General features: G+C 34.5%; 1 protein-coding gene and 1 long non-coding RNA gene across 13 annotated transcripts; one reads left to right on the top strand and one right to left on the bottom strand.

Moving 5' to 3' along the window:
* Window positions 1-655: 655 nt before the first annotated feature.
* ankzf1 (ankyrin repeat and zinc finger peptidyl tRNA hydrolase 1) lies at window positions 656-17,824 on the bottom strand. 12 transcript variants are annotated; one of them, XM_073912517.1, is made up of 17 exons: window positions 17,716-17,824; window positions 17,518-17,606; window positions 17,269-17,424; window positions 15,664-15,758; window positions 12,657-12,759; window positions 12,388-12,584; window positions 9,266-9,372; window positions 9,029-9,182; window positions 7,488-7,710; window positions 7,305-7,403; window positions 6,946-7,104; window positions 6,674-6,823; window positions 4,479-4,758; window positions 4,192-4,303; window positions 3,043-3,210; window positions 2,878-2,948; window positions 656-1,141 (listed from the first exon to the last, which is right to left on the bottom strand). In XM_073912517.1, the coding sequence occupies exons 3-17, from the start codon at window positions 17,396-17,398 to the stop codon at window positions 1,018-1,020; spliced, it is 2,172 nt and encodes a 723-aa protein (XP_073768618.1). In that variant the 5' UTR covers window positions 17,399-17,424; window positions 17,518-17,606; window positions 17,716-17,824; the 3' UTR covers window positions 656-1,017. The 12 variants fall into 12 exon arrangements, 8 of the variants coding, with proteins under 8 accessions (XP_073768618.1, XP_073768615.1, XP_073768619.1 ...); XM_073912514.1 differs by having other exon boundaries at window positions 6,638-6,823; XM_073912518.1 differs by having other exon boundaries at window positions 17,510-17,606.
* LOC141376082 (uncharacterized) lies at window positions 5,735-7,060 on the top strand. Its single transcript, XR_012385217.1, has 2 exons — window positions 5,735-5,899; window positions 5,981-7,060. It is a non-coding gene; the product is annotated as an uncharacterized lncRNA (long non-coding RNA).
* Window positions 17,825-18,043: the final 219 nt, after the last annotated feature.

Genomic DNA, 18,043 nt, shown 5'->3' on the forward strand with positions numbered 1-18,043 from the left:
CTGTCATTCAGAGCTTATAATAGTTCAAAAGTTGATGATAATAATTAAATATAGCAGTTTGTTCATGTTTGCTGAATCATTTGCTCCTTTGATTTTTTGGGCATCAGTCTTGCGTTTGTTCGTTTCTGACAGGATCGGATGTCAGAAGCACTTCAATAATCACACGCACGTTATCATCAGCTCAAGAAGTTCGTTATTTCAAATATAAACACGCAGCGAGCGCAAGAGAGAAAGCAAAACCACTCATGCTTTAGACAGACTCGTAAAAAACTATGGGGCACAGGGTTGATTCTGCTCTTCTTCTTGGCTTTGTGGCTGTTCATCAAGACGACGACAAGGTTTGTTTGAGCTCGGGTCGACTATGGCTTGTTATTATTTGCACATATTATTATGGTATAATGTCTCTGCTGTGTATTTAAAAATGACGGTTCCTTTGTTTTCATTCTGGCTTGTTGCACAAGCGAGTGATGCATCTCCGTAAACTCATAGTGTTCAGCTGCGCATCTGGCTGCATGTTCTGGTACCCTTTTGTCATGCTAGGTGCCCTTTGCAAAGGGTACCCAAAAAGTAGTATGGTTTTAAAATCTTTTTAAATAATAAATCATGCACCACATCACCCCCCCCCCCCCCCCAAGACATTTTAAACACACCATGATTTTACAGTTCTGCATTATTTTTAATTGTTTTTCTTATTTCATGTGTAAATGGAGATTTAGATTTATAGAATCACAGTGGTTGGTCTGAAAAGTTAAAAACATGCTAAACAACAGATACTAGCCACTGACATGGTTTACTCTAATATATGCCTATTGTGTGCTCATCAACATTCATGATTTATTAATAATTCTCCATTAAGTCATTTTTATAGTCTCTTCTTTGTCCAAGCCAACTGTGAGAAATCCATCATATATTAACAGTAAAACTAACAGTCAACTGAGGTGAAATGTGTCCAGAATATAGTAATGCACCTTCGTTTGATCAATAGTACCTCTGCTGTGTGTGTGGGGACATGAGAGGTCAGGGCCGCGCTGCAGCATTGGCTTTACGGTGGGCTTGAACACAGCGAGGCGTGCAGAAAGAGTAATCCAGATATTCAAAAGGAATCTTCCCCAGCAACGACTCTCCACACAGAAAACATCTCCTGCAAAACACCAATGATTTTTTTGTGTGTCAATTTAACCTCAAGCTTCACTAAGGACAGTTTTGGGCAAAGTCATTTTATTTTGAAAATAGTTTTCTTAGTCTGAGCAGTCTGAGCACTTTTTTTCAAGTTTGCCATGTGAACACACACACAAAAAATGAGGACCCCAACAATGTTAAGTGGTTGAAAAAAAAATAATAATAATAAATCACTCTTTCCCTTTACCCCAAAACAGGGATCCATAGGAAATGAATGTGGAATACTAAAATTCAAAAGCATTTATTTGATTTACCTAATAAAAATAAATAAATCAATAAATCCAACACAATGCTTAAAAATCAAATACCTACACAACATGCTCAATGTGTCAAAGACTCAAACACACCCACCCAAACAACCCCCATCCTCCTGGTGTAAAATAGTGGCATTGAAATGCTGGAGATTAAGATTTGTATGCCATCTTCAGCTACCGGCCACCACATTTTTAGGTTTTGGTTGGTTTGAATAGACTGCAGTGATATATATATATATATATATATATATATATATATATATATATATATATATATATATATATATATATATATATATATATATATATATATATACACACACATACATATACATACATACATACATACACACACACAGTATAAATATATATATATATATATATATATATATACACACACACACACACACACACACACACACACACACACACACACACACACACACACACTCATTCAACTGAAAAGTCCTCTTTAAATCTAACTTCTTTTGTCCTATAGGAAATTAATGGGATTAATAAAAAGTATTTTATTTAATTTGTATTTTTGGAGGTTTATAAATTTAAAAACCCAAAATACATAAACTGATTAATTTTATTTTTTCAAAAACTACTGAGCCCTTCATACCCAAAAATGTCTAGAAGGGTAAAATGCAGTATAAGATATATGATTGAGGGTTAAAGTCACACACAGGTTCATAGAGAACAAAAAAAAGCGTCAGGAAAATCATTCATAAAAAATATTCAAGAATTTTTGAGTTCACTCTTTAACTGACATTGATTCCTTGATGACAACTACCTACAAATAATTCATTCGACTCCTTAAATGAAAACTTATTTACATAAACAAAAATCTGTTATTTCCATATATTAAAGAAAGACTAAACCTTTTTTTAACATTAGATTACTAAAGTCTTACAGAAATCAGCTTCATTCTGATGGTGTTATAGCACAAACTACTACTCGTACGCATACATACTCAGTATATAAACAGAAAAAAACTCTTGATATTCAACCTGCACACCCTGATAAAACACACTCATGCACTGATAAAACACACCCACATAATTATAATGACATAGTTTTAATGTATTTGGCCTGCAGTGCTAAGCAGAAAACTAGAAAAATATATTTGTTTGCTTCACAGGTCAAACCTGAAAAAAGTAACCAATTTTTAAAAATATTTCATACAATTTTCAAGCCTTGACCATGAAAGAAAAACCTGTTACTAGGAGTTTTTGCTTAAATGACACTGTGGTGATATATTGCAGTTTTAATAGAAACTTTATTTTTGTACCTATAGTGTAAAAAATATTTACGAAAGGATTTTTGTATTAAAAAAATAACACCTTCTCACTATTAATTATTATGTTTGTTAACACACATTCAAAAAAAATTAAATACTATTTCTTTAAAAGAATGACAGAGTGGTAAAATGATACGATACCTTATGTTGTTTAGTGCTCCTCCAGTCGTGGCCAGATGTTCAGCCAATCTCCTCTCTGCAGCCAAAGCTCGCTGTGTGACATCACATGCATGACATCATCAGCCAATGGAAAAAAGTCATTTATATAACTGAGCAGAAGCAAGAAAATGAGGGAAAAACATTCACCTTTTCTCTGTCACTGAGAGCTGTGAACCTCTTCTTTTCCTCCTCTTCTTGCTGTTTCTTTACTTTCTCTTCTTTTTGCTCTTTCTCTTTTTGCTTGCGTGCTGCTTTTTGGGCTTTCTTCTTTTCTGCTTTTTTGGACTCTATATCTTCGGTTAGCGGTCCAGGAACCTTGAACACAAAGCACAGAATGTATAGTAATGAGTTGCAGATGTTTTATTTTGGGATGCAAAATCTAGGATGCAATGTTGTTAAAACGATGTGGAAAAAAAGAGAAAAAAAATACATTACTTTTTTTTTATATATATATATATATATATATATATATATATATATAAATCGCATTTATTAAAATATCTGTGATCTATAGAAGGCTTTTTCTGTGACAGGATAAAAACAATTACCGGTAACTTTTTTCATCACTTAATTATGACGTTTCCCCCCTCACGATTCAGAAAACAAAATCCCAACTGTCTCCAAATGATGAAAACAGCTACAATAAATTCCAGTTTAGATCTCTCTATTCTGGCTTTTGTTAATTATTGTGAGTTATCTGAAAATTATTACTTTTATCACCAGAATTCTGTTTAAATCTCTCACTTCTGACTTTATTTTACTTGGGAGTTCAGAGTTTAAATTTTGCAATTTTGACTTTTTTTTCCTCGGCAGTATGAAATAATATCAACTTTTTATTCAGTGACAGAAACGAGCAGCCATAGAGGTCACTAATCTTAAGATAAAATGAACAAACAAACAAACAACAATGTAATGATATGTCTTATTAAACCTTTGTATCTTCAACAAGTTAATATATATAAAAAAAAATTACACACACACATAGTTTAAGTATGAATTTTGACCTTAAAATGTTTTTGTTTTTTAAACTATTTTTCTAGCCGAAATAAAACAAATAAGACTTTCTCCAGAAGAAAAAATATTACAGACATACTGTGAAAATAGCCTTGTTCTATTATACACACACACACACAGACACACACACACACACACAGACACAGACACAGACACAGACACACACACACACACACACACACACACAGTATATAATCTTATTCATATTTTAGATTTTATACTGTTTTATAATAATAGTTTTTAATATATATATATTGACAGTCAGCATATTAAATTGTCTACCTGTGCTTTTGTGTAGTCATATTTATGAGGGTGTTCAGCCATGTATTTTCTAAACACGTTTCTTGTATCCTTTTCAGGAGCGACACCATATGGAGTCTGTCCTTTTTTAGTCCTGAAAAAAAGACATGATCTTCAGAATCAAACAACATGTAATGGAAAAGCCCTGATTACTTTGACCAAAAAACAAATTAAACAAAACATCTGGCCAAATATAAATGTACTTATAAAGAATGTTTTTTTTGTTGTTGTTGCTGCTAATACATTATTATGATTCTGCATGTACGTACTTGTTGGCCGGATCACTCCCTGCATCCATTAGCAGTCTGATGACAGACTTCTGTCCGGCTGCTGAAGCCACGTGCAGTAAAGTGAAGCCTGCTGAGTCTATGGGCTTGTTGAGAAGATCTGAACTCTGTGAAGCAGGATCTTCTTCAGTGGTTCTCTCTCTTCTGCTCTCTTCGTCCTCCGGTAGATGAAGGAGGCTGCGCAATGACTGGATGTCTCCAGTTTTACAGGCAGTGTAGAGAGCATCCCTTAAACTGTACTCCCAAGACTCATCCACTTCATCTGAAAACACCGGAGAAATAAAACACTGTGACATGCAATTCTCAACAGAAAAGGGTCAAATGTGTATGCGCATGTTTAATAGATTTTCAACAAAAATCTAAAATATTATACGGTATCATTTAAAATGTTTCAAAAAAAAAAGTTAATGCTCAACAAGGCAGTATTTTAAATTAGAAATACAATACATATAGTAAATGTATACTGTAACTACAGTCTAAAATAACTTTTTGTTGTTATTTGAATATATTTTATAATGTAATTACTTCAGTCCTTATGTGGTCACACAAGCCTTCAAAATTATTCTAAAATATACGGATTTAGTGCTCTTAAAATTACTGGGCGCAAGTGATACTTTGCTTTCAGGTTTGTTTGTTTTTTGATGAACTGCATTTAATTTAAACAGATTTGTAAGATTAATCATTTCTTTTTTTGTATTATTTTGAAGCAGCCATGTAAAATTAATAAGGAAATTTCATTCAAAAAAAATGTTTAGACTTTTCAATGGTCTATGTATGACTTTGCGGTAGTCATACACATCAATAATGTACTAAAAACAAATGTTTTCCCTTTGTATTTTTGAAACGTTTTCTGTACAGTTGACGGCACTGTCACACAGATCTGCTTACACACAAAATCTTTTCTTGTCACACTATTTCTGAAACATCTCACTCAAAATGCAAAACACCTCAAATCTCCAAAACCAAAAGCTGTTTCTCAGCCTTGAACTCAACTATCAATTGCATAAAAAACTTTTTTTCAAAACTCTACACACAACTCTCTACCTTAAAAACAAAACGCTGACAGGAATCCACTTGCTTTCCTTTTCCAAACACAACTAATCAAATCGCTACACTTAATCACAAGGTCGCACACACACGCTCCTCAAATGTGAAAACACTCATTTCTTAACTGATCACTAACCAATCACTGCTTTAGTCTAGTATAGGACAAAGGTGATGGGGCACTGGGCTGTTCTGGTCAAAAAAAAAAAAAAAAAAAAAAAAAAAAAAAAAAAAAAAAAAAATCGGTTTACCACCTATCCACAATTTGTAGTTTTGTACCTACCCCATTTACTCCTTTTCTAAATACTAAATCCTAAATGCCTCAAAAAAAAAAGGATAAAGCAATTCTTCTGAGCCTAGTGCTGTAAATTGTATGATGACCAACCCTATGCCCACATTATGCTTTTCCAGGCAATGGACGCTCCGAATTGTGTGTAAAGTTTTGAAAATGTGTGTAAGCAGTTGGGAAAAAAAATGTAAAACACCATATTATATACACCAGGTCACATCATGATGTGATACTACATGAAGAGAAACACAGGAATTTTGTTGTCCGCCATAACCGTTTTGGTTGTCAAGTACTCATTAAGTACTGCAGACTAAAACATAATGAATATGATATTACTGTTTTCACAACATTATATTTGTGTAGTTTTGAGAAGTTATAATAATATCATTTCGGCAAACTTTTATTTTAAACATTTGCATTTTCATGTCTTCAAATTGCTTTTTTTGTAAATGAAAAGCCAAAACACATTAAAAAATCACATTTTAGGTTAAAATGGTTTAGCGCAAGAAGCCCCTCAATTAAAGGGAGTTTACCCAAATATCTGTCATCATTTACTCATCCTTCACTTGTCAAAAATGTTTGAGTTTCTTTTTTCTATTGAACACGAATAATTAAAAAAAATGTTGGAAACCGGTAACCATTGACTTCCATGGTAGGAAAAACAAATACTTTGGAAGTCAGGGGTTACAGATTTCCAACATTTTTCAAAATAACTTGTGTTTAACAGAAAACAGTTTGGAACCACTTAAGAGAGAGTAAATGGTAAACACATTTTCATTTTTAAGTGAACTACTCTTTTAATACCCACAATTAAACATTTGTGTCAACTCCAATATCAGTTTACCCTCTTCAGGCTGAGGTTTTTTGCCTTTGGGTTTCCTTCTGCCCCTTGACTTCCTCTGCATCTCTTTAGAGTCACTTTCAACTTCCAGTTCACCTTCGTCCATATTTTCATCATCTGCCTTATCTTCATTTGTTTCTCGACTGCTTGAGTCTAAACCACAAGGACAAAACAAGAAAATGATTAAATTATAACTGTTTAATATTTTGTATACAACATCACTTCTGTTCTGGAGTTTTTTTTCTGGGTGATCTGGTGTACATAATGCTCTTAACCTTCTCTTTTCTCTTTCCGCTTCCTCCTTTTCTTCTTATTAGGATAGATCTCGTGTTCTCTCAGGACCAAAGTTCCCAGCGTCACCTCCACAGTCTCTAGTGTTCCTGAATCATCTTCTCCTGAACTTTCTTCTTTAGCATCTTCTCCCTCTGCTGGCACTGACCACAAAACAGCCTTTAAATGAGTTTGTTTTCAAGAAACTCTTGGTTAAAATAAAATATTTTGGCGATTCATATGGAAGATTTCAAAATTTTTCAAATTAACCACACTTTTTCACCAATTTTACCAGCTCATTTTCTTCAAACCAAACCAAGGAATCAATAAATTAAATAAATAAACCAAAATGGTTTAGACTCACCATTAGTGTTTGGTACTGGATGACTAACAGGTTTAGGAGTTTTCTTCTTCCACAATCTCCTTGATGGACTAAGAATACTGGAGATTTCAGTCTCTTTTTCTGAAATTTAACAGACATTCATCGTAAAAGGAAAGACATTATAAAATTGTATCTTTTTTAATACAGTAGCAAAGCTCCACATACGATAAACATGTAGGGTCGAGAGCAGGTCAAAGACACGCTTTACTTCACTAAATGTGGCTCTACGTGTGGCAAAAGGAAGTATGCGCATTCGCTGATCTTTTTTGTCCAACGGTGCTCCACGACCTCCAAAAAATATGGTCTTGTTGTAACTTGGTGCTCGTAGGAAGATGGCACTGGCCTCCTTCAAATAATCAACCCAGCTTTCCAGAAGGTCATGAATATCCTGTTTTTTAAAAAAAAAAAAAAAAAGAATATGCATCAACATCTGTAGCCTGGATTCCTTTACAAACTTTTGCAATATTTTTTTTTTCAAGTATTGATTTAAAAAAAAAATTTGAAATGATGGTGTTTTCATAAACTGGTGTTATGGAAGTAAAAAAATAATAAATAAATAATTGGAATGACAGATTTCATAAGAAAGATTATGTATTAGTGGTCAACCAATGTGGGTTTTTTGAAGGATGTTGACGATATCTTGGAAAGCAGGGTGGCAGATGACCGATATTTAAAAATTATAATTGTATTCATTTTATTTAATAACTTTATTTATATTCTATTGAAAGTATTTTAAAAATGGATTAAATAATGAAAGTAAATGAATAGTCGCAAATAGAAAAACTTATCAGCGAATATTTGAAAAATGACAAATATCGGCCGATATATCCAGCCTGATCTCACGAGAAAACGCAAGCATTTTACGTTTTGCCAGTTTAATGGCTAATTTGTACGAATTCGTACGAGTTCAGTCGTACAAAAATGTAAGATTTTAAAAAGGAGGCATGGCACCTAACCCCACCCCCAAACCCAACCGTCATTGGGGGATGAGCAAATCGTACTAAATTGTACGAATTAGATCATACGAATTCATCCGAATTAGCCACTAAATCAAAAAGTTACCAATTGCCATAAGATTGTGTTAATATATCGGTTGATCATTACGGTGTGTTCAGAATTTCTGAACAATCAATCTTTTTAAAGTTGTGTAATGCAATACAGCCTCTTTTACGCCTACTGCTTTATGCCCAATTGAGCCAGTTTCTACTAATACACACATAACATCCATAAAAAAATGATCCTGCAATTTTTACATATCCCAAGTGAACTGTAAATGTAAAAAAAAAAAACGGTTTATATGGTTTAATGTGAAATATAATTTTTTATTGGTAGTAAAATCAACTCATCCAAGCGTAAAAATCAATTTGCTCAAGTAAAATCATAATGGAAATGCAATTACAGACTCATAAATTTACTGCAAGTCAATCGGTACACCGAAAGCCGCATACCTCCTTACTACATTTACTATAGCATGTGAAAAGCCATATGTGAGCATTGTAATAAGCCCGAATTCTTATTATTTGGAAAAAAGTTGGAGAGAAGTACCCAAATGACCTCCTACCTTTGGCAAGATTCCAATGGACACGTTACTATACCATGAGGCCATATGAGAGAATTCATGAATGGTGGTAAAATGAGCATGTCATGTGAAAATGATAACATGTTGGATGTAGAATATTTTTATTTATGAACTTGGATAGCTGTACCTTGTGGAGCGCTGCCTCATTGTATCTCCTAAGAGCTGCACCTGCAGATTTGGGCGTGTGGCTGCGGTTCTGCGAGTCCCTCAGTCCCTGCGCCGTCCCTCGCTTCGCTCTCACAGTGTACCGGTGGAAGGTCTTGTGCTGCAGAATCTCTTTTCTAGATCAGTTTGAAAATCATAATTACTTACATCTTATATTGTTTGCTTATAAGAAAGAAGACATTCAGAACTTTTCACTGACCCCTTAAAAACTGCTCCAGCAAAGTGTCCCCCACCAGTCATCAGAATAACCCAAACAGTGTTATTGGAGATTTTCAGTAAAGAAGAAACCAAGTCTTCTTCGTTGTCCTGAGTGTGAACAAGACAACAGAATTTGATGAGAGCCAAAGAATAAAAAGCTATAGAAATAAGTCAAAAATTAATTCATTATAACTTTTAAGTTTTTGGTTTATTCGTCCTGAAGCCTCTTTTTTGTTTTCGGTTTATTCCTCAAACTATAAAAATGACAGTAGCATTTACAATACAGAACACATATTTAATCTTAGGGTGTTTTTACATCTAGACATTTGTTTCAATGTCTCGTTTGCCCAGTTAGCGGGACTCCTTTGGCATACGTGTATCCCGCAATAGCTCTCAAATCCGCACCAAAACAATCTGTCTGAGCTCTCCTGACTGAGATGGTCTCTGTTCGATTCGAACAAAACTCTGGAGCGGATCGATTGTAGTGAGAAAGCAAAACGATCGAACAAGCCAGGGTATATCACAGTGTATTATGGATATGCAATAGGCATGGCCATATGAATGAGAATTACAAGTAGGGTGGTATGTCATTCCTACCGGCAAATCACTGTTTCATATCAAATACGAAAGTGAAAGCATGCTGAAATATTACTGTTGGGAAAATTGACCGAAATTACCATTTAATATTTTTTTCATATTTTAATTTATATTATTTTATATTAGGCCTATTCTTTAGTTCATTTCTGCACTGACGTCTCGAAAGAAAGATTGATCTGCTTCATGATCTGAGGATGTCTTGGTTCATCTGTTATTTCTCTCTATAATTTAGGTTTATAATGTATAATTCAAGCCAATGTTTTTTTTAATAGATTACTGGATTCATTAGATAAGATTTTGACAACTGAAAGGCTATGTATGCTCTGATTTATATATGGTCTGTCAAAATTAAAGCACATCTTTTTGCTTTTAATGTCTCATTTCTCATAATCATAAATAAAATAGCCATGTACCTGTATGACAGCTAAGCAAAATCTGTGGGACTCTGAAAAATAAACTCTAAAACTGTGAGGAGTTTACTCGCACGTGACTTGTTTTTGTCCGTTTAGAAACTTTGCCGTGTAAAAGCAAATCGCATCAAAAAACAAAAACAAAACAAAACATTGTTAGAATTTGAATTCCTGTTTCGGAACAAAAGAATCTCTCTACAGGTGTGAAAGCACCCTTAGTTCATGTATTTACAAACATGAACAAAATATGAACATTTATATTCATCGTTCAATATTCACCAACGCATTATTGAAATACAAATGCTTGTACAAATAAATTAATGCACTGCAAAATGACATGAATTAACAATGAACAACTTTATTTTTATTAACTAAGGTTAACAAAGATGAATAAATACTGTGATAAATGTAATGTTCATTGTTTGTTCATGTCTTTAAATAAATTAACTATGTGTCCTATGTTGTAAAGTATTACCAAAAAAAATAAAAATAAAAAAAAATAAACACTACCTCCCTCATAAAAAATATGCCAGAAAATATTCTGTTGAGAAGTGTTTTGTTTGCCTGCAGAACGTACTTTGGAGTTAAGTGTGTCTGTTTGTTTGTATGTGGGTGTGTCATTATGCAAGTGTTACAGGTACGAACAGCATTGGAGGATCCTCATTTCGTGCTAATGACATTGGCCACCGACACTGGGTTCGCGCCACCAATCACTGGTCGACATAGCGTTTAAAAAAGCCGGCCCAAACTGCAATGGCGATCTCTCTCTCTCTCTCTCTCTCTCTCATTTTCTTTCTCTCGCGCTTTCGCTCTCACTCTTTTTGTGAGTCTCTGAGGACAATCTCTCTAACAAGGACTAGTCTGAGAGAATGTGTTTTCATTTTGCTTGTGATTAATGTTCTTGTCTAAAGTCTTTTAAAATTGCAAATTGATACCTGTTTGAGTAATACCTCGGAGAGGGTGTAGAAATGAGCAAGTTGCATGATATACATATCCATAGTCATTTTTGTATTAGTTCATAAGGTTCAGGAAAGTGTGCTGTTTTGTGCATGTTTGGTGTTGAAGATGTTTCTTTTCATGATTTTCTTTTGATATTTAGTTTAGTTTGTTTACTACAGTTAATGTGTTTTGTCATATTGATTTATCTGATTTACTGTAAGCACCTCTAATGCTGCGTTCACACCAGACGCGAAACGCGCGTCAAGCGCGAGTGATTTACTTGTTAAGTCAATGCAAACGCGTGAATAGACATCCTGCGGCGTGATACGTGCGAATGGCGGAGCGCAAATGACACGAATGGCGCAATACTCGCAAATGACAGGGCGCGAATTGAGCGTTTTGTGCGTTTGTCGCGCGTTTCGCACGAATCACTCAAATTCGAAAATCTGAACTTCAGCGGACATTTGCGTCGCGTTAACCAATCAGGAGCTTGCTCTTGTTTGGGCGTGATTGTAACTTATCGCCTGTTATCAGTGTCCCTGGGGAAATCCTCCAGCCGACACCGACAACAGTTCATCAAACTGGGCTTGGCTCAGTCAGAAGCACCGCTGAAAGCCTTCGTCATCCAGGTTCAGTTTCTGGAGGAGTTTATGAGCTCACAGAGCTGGATGCACCTCTGAAAGGATGTAGTGGACTCAGACACGACCCTAAACGTATCAATGCTGTTTTTCAGCCTATATAAAGCAGATAAACACTGTTATTTTCTTAATAAAATCCATGTTAGCCATTTAGAAATGAAGCTAGAGTCACCGGGGAAGACAGAAGCCCTGCCCATAATGCGAATCCGCGTCTGTTCTGAAGCGAATTTAACGCGCGAAATGAAGCGGGGTTTGACGCGCGAATGAAGCAAGTAAACTCAAATGTTCACGCGGCAATTTACGCACGAATATTTTTCACTGGTTTTCACTAGAAGTATGGACAATAAATAATCACATGCAGTGATATTTGGTTTTCAATTGTTTCTTTCTCCATCCATTGGTCATGCACACACTAAACTATATGTTATGTCAAAAAAACTTTAGTGTAATATTAACATCTAAAAGGATGTAACAAAAAGGAATTATGTTTGGCAAATGACCTGGCATAGACTAACCAATCGGATAATAGATCATCTTACTTTTTTGCTTTGCAGAATGCAGCGATACAGTGACAGGAACTGGCCCTCTGCGTTTTGGAAGACAACTTTGGCAGAAAGTCGACTCTGAGGCTGATCTGTGTCCAGAGCACAGTCCGTCTGCACAGGGGCCACTTCATCTCCAAGGTCGCCATCCTCACTATCCGAACTGTCTGAGCCTGAAATACTTGAGATGTCACCTGTTGAGGGGCATGGAAGATTACACAAGGACCACAAACTGTGTCATACAAGTATACTGTATTTGAATCTACCTGTGCCAGTTTTCTTCTCAAACTCCTCCACTGTGACCGCTGATCTTCCTTCCAGCCGTTGTCTCAGGTTGAAGCGGTGCCAGTCAAGTTTATAGTGCTCCATCTTAGAAAAGAATCAACTTTGAGATTAAGTTTCTTCTGTTAAACAGAAAGGAAGATATAAATGGAGAATATTGGAAAGAGGCAGCCATTGTCTTGACCATGGTATTTTTTTGTTCCTACTATAGACCACTTTGAGGGATGCAAGCAATAACAATGGTCCTTAGGTATTTCTTCTTCTATTTTCAAGGTTCTTACACCTTTTCCAACTTCAAATTCCAGCACTTTTCAAGAACTTTTAAGGTGCATTTGTATGCTTTTCCAGCACCTAATAACCACGGTTACTTATGTTTATATTTGTTGTATGTACTTTTTTACATTAATGGCATATTCCATTGTGCCATTTAAAAAATATATATATATGACATTTCAACTTAAATTGTTGGGTACTTTCAAGCATAGGTTTATTGGGATATTTCACCCAAAAAAATGTTAAAAAATAAATAAAAAACAGTTCAGTTACTCGATGAATGTTTTTAAGTTTGGTCTCTTTCTACCTAAAGTTGATATCTCAAGAAATGAGCTTACAGTAATATTTTGTTTGGGTGTAGTACCAAACTTTCATGACCAGTCGTTCATAATATTTCAGGTGCATTGCTATTGTTTTTAAAGTCATTGGATTGGCGTTTCAGGTGCAAAGATGCATTCTGGGTGATTGTCTCCTAATTACATATGAAGCCAATAGTGCCAAAACAATTTGAATTGTGTTCATTTGAATTCTTAAAAACTTAAAACTGTGTTTTTACATACCCAATATCTGCAGTCTTTGAATTTAGATCCAAAAAAACCTGAAGTTTAAAAATATGTCTATAAAAATCTGACTTAAAAAAAATTTCAGATGTTCAATGATCAAGTTAAGAAATAGAAATTCAAAACATTTCTAATAGGACACAATCAGTATTATTAACTTACAATGGTTAATAATTCAATTAAACAATTCAAATTCAGATTGTTTTGGCTTATTATTAGCTCCATAAATACAAGCATGCGGTGAACATTTTGCAATGAAAACTGATCGCACGACAACAATTTATGCACTCGCACATTATGCTCCCAAATATATTTTGAGGTCACAGATAAAATAGTGTGCATATGCAACCAAAACAGTCACAATTTCGAGCCCTGCAAATTCAAATTCAAGCAGGTTCAAGCACACGGTCCAAAATCCAAGCACTTTTCTAACCTTGAAAACACTATATTAAAAAATCAAGCATTTTCAGGATTTCCAGCACCCGTAAGAACCCTGTATATTTTTCATCTTCATAACTTCTGAAACTTCAAAAACATCCACATGTTGATTTAAAAAAAAAAAAAAAAAAAAAAAAAAAAAAAAAAATCGCATGATAGCTGTTTTAACGTAAAGTTATGATTGAATTGCCTCTCGTTACAGTTATGAAATAATTTGACAACAAGCAGGAAATGTTCACAGGCCAATGACATCACCACATTGCAATTGAGCTAAAGTTTTATATTTGCCTATTCGTTCATTTTTTCGCACATTGACAACTTGTAAAATACCCCCTATGTTGTTTTCCAAGCTACTTTGAATATTCAGTCTGAAATTGCATGCAAGTTTATAACTTCAAAATAGGGCTAAACTGTATATTGTTTGAGCATTGATATCACAAGGTGTGTATCTGCAATGGTCACATCGCAGTTTATTATGATCTAATAAAAGATTAAAAGATAAATATATGATCAAATATTCAATTTTCAATTAGTTTTTCAATGATAAGTGTTATTTTACATTTGATTGTTCAATTTCTGTACTTGCGGTTACAGTTACTGTTAGACTGCCCTGAAAACCATAAAGCTCTGTTTATTACTTATTTTTGCTTGTGATTTATAATGATGTATGCAGATGCACTGCAGGGAAAAATACTTAATCCCAGTCAATCTAAATTGATGAAATATTGGCAAATACAGCTTTTCAAATCATCTGGTGTATTTTTATTCATATCGTAATAAATATCGCAGTAAAACAAAATAAATCACAATGTGAGATTTTTACAATATTGTGCAGCCCTATTTCCAAACAACATTAGCTCTATTTAATTGACCGTAAACAATGCTGTTCTTTGATAGTCATTGGCTCTGAATATGATTTTCCTATTCACAAATTGCAAACAAAACTTTTCTGAAATTATTTTAGGAGAAAGTCCAAATGTGCGAACATAAAACAAACTTTACCCCAATTTTAAATGATTTATAGATACTACTGGCTGCTTTTTACTCCCAACATTCTTCAGTATATATTGTTTTGTGTTCAACAGAAAAAATACAATCATAAAAGTTAACAACCACTTGTACACAGTGCGAGTAACTTTTCATTTTCGAATGAAAACAGATGTTCAAACTAGGGCCCTTGAGGCAAAGTTGGCACATGGTATCCTTTGATTTGTCCCACTAACCCATCTGAGAAGAGAGGCAGACCAATGTGGATGGTTTAGAGATTGTCATTTCAAATGTTATGTAATCTTATATTTGTTTGTTTTATTGTTAAGCTATAAAAGCAAATAAAAAGCTGAAAATGGTTCAAATGAATCAGATTTAGTTTAAAATGTACATACTGTCACCCGACGGTTAGAAGATAAAGCAGTGACTTTGGTGATTGAATCAAGGCAAAGGCAGATTCTGCTTGACTAGTGTATTCAGCATTGAACTACACTAATATAAATGTGATTGTTTTTATTGCAATAATTAAAAAGTTATACTGCATTTGTTAATACGATTCAATGTAATGTTTTCTATGTATTTATAAATATAAAACTAATTAGAAAATTACCCATGGCAACTTTAATGTAAAACAGTTTGGTATATTTATCTTCAGCCCATGGTTCTAATGATATTTGGTTTATGGCCCTTCATAAGAAAAAGTTTGGTCACCCCTGCTTTAATTCAACCATACCTGCTCCTCGCGACTCTCAAAAGGGCACTGACATGCATGGCAGAACATCCTGTCCGACACCTCACCAGCAGACATGGTCTTCCTCGGTACAGCATCTGTAGGTTTTATAAAGAGCGTGGTATAAACAGATCAGAATAGACTCCACAGGTCAGTCAGTGTGGGTACCTGTGTGTTCTGACTTTCACCTTCTTAATTTAATTCCTTAGCAAGTTCGGTAACACTTTACAATAACAGTACATGAATAATGATGTATTAATATGTAAACTAAACATTACTTTAATATGAATTAATGATGAGTTTAGGTATGCACTAATTATGAATTAACTACAACATGATTCACATGAGTTCATGTGTGAATAATGGCTACCTTAATTACTTGTTAGTTCATGATTGTTTGTTAATTAATGTATTAATTACCACATTAGTTTATGCTTATTTTAACCATGATGAACTCATGATATGTTAATGTATAATTATGTTGTGACTTTACTTGGAGGGGCACATCATCATTAACCGATTCTTAACTACTCATGAACTCCTTATGCACGTCCAACTAGTGAGTTTACACTGAATAACAATAGAAAAGTGTTCTGTCAACATCAACATGAAGAGGAGTTCATAAGTAGTTAAGGATGAGTTAATAGTGATGTGCCCCTCCAAGTAAAGTCATGACATAACTATACATTAACAGCTCATGAGTTCATGTTGGTTACATTTAGCCTAAACTTAAATGTTAATTAATACATTAATTAACAACATGTACTAACAAGTAATTAAGGTAGTCGTTATTTACACATGAACTCATGTGACTCATGTTGTACTTAAAGTTAATTCATGATTAGTGCATACCTTAACTCATCATTAATTCATAATAAAGTAATGTTTAGTTTACATATTAATACATCATTATTCATGTTTTGCTTTTGTAAAGTGTTACCGCAAGTTCTATATAGTGAAATCATATTAGCAGCCAATGACTATCAAAGTACAACAGTATTCACAGCTATTTGAATAGTGCTAATGTTGTTTGAAGTCATGCGTGCGATTTCAGACCGAATATTCATAGCATGACTAGGAGCAATCAGGGGATGTTTTCATGGAAATTTCAGTTAAAGTAACAGGGGGGACATTCATTTCAGGGACACATTTATTTAAATATTGTATTTATATATTTTAATTATTAACCAAAATAGCATTTGCAGTATTATAACTGTGACAACACAAGATCAATGAAAAGTATACAGTATATATTAGAGTTTTCTAAGTTTGTAACTGAACATGAGCATGCACGACTTGGGACACGACAATTCAGCTGCTTGCACTGAAATCAGAGTAGTTATTTTTAATTTTAATTAATTAAGAACACATATCATTGTGTTCTACAGTGGAAATTGAACAATCCTATCAGACAAGCTGTTTTCACTTACAGTTTTATATATTCTGTACCATATAATGTCTTGGGGACTCGAATAGTATGAATTGCCAGTGTCACAAATTGTTACTGCTCAAAAAAATGAATGACTGTGCGAATATAAAACCAAATTTACCCAAATGTGTGTGTGTGTGTGTGTGTGTGTGTGTGTGTGTGTGTGTGTTTATCGTTACCTTCGGTGTATGGGATAGGCTGTGGAGGGTCAGTCTGGTCCAGCAGGGCAGACACTTCCCTCAGCCCACAAGACACCGTCTGGTCGCCACACAGAGTGAACACACTCCGCAGCTCGGGAGACGAGGACATGACTCAGCAGACAAAACAAGCTATCACTTAAAAACACGAGAATGAAGTGGAATTATATGATAATAGGAACTGGGGTTTTTGAACACGGCAGAAGGAAAATATATGACCGACCTTCGCACCTTATAACGTTACTATTATCTGAAGTATCGGGATTATTGAAAAAAACAAAGCAATGTCCATGTTTTCTCCTAATCTGTCAGCTGCTTCCCTACGAGAGTAAAGTCTGATTCAGCACTTCCAGACAGCAGGCGAACGATACTCCCTCATATTCAGCTTATTTGACCGTCGCTGGCATCAGAGAAAATGTATTTGTTTACCTTTTTGCCAGAACCATCAGATGATTTTAGTCCGATTAAGTTTAAATGAATCATATTAAGTTACACATGTGGTTGTGTTCGTATACGTCTACGGTGGCCGACAAGTGTCATCATTACACTACGGCGCGAACGCGTATGTTCGGATCAGTGTGCGTTAAAGAGATAGTTCACCCAAAACAAAAATTCTATCACAATTTATTCACCCTTTACTTGTATCAAACCTTCAATTAAATTATTAGTGTTATACATATAAAATTGACTGGCCTTTAATTTGCCTTAATACAAAAGCTAAAACAAAAACAAGTAAATGTTACATGGGAATTATTTG

This window comes from Danio rerio, chromosome 9, assembly GCF_049306965.1.
Source record: "Danio rerio strain Tuebingen ecotype United States chromosome 9, GRCz12tu, whole genome shotgun sequence".
NCBI classification, from domain to species: Eukaryota; Metazoa; Chordata; class Actinopteri; order Cypriniformes; family Danionidae; genus Danio; species Danio rerio.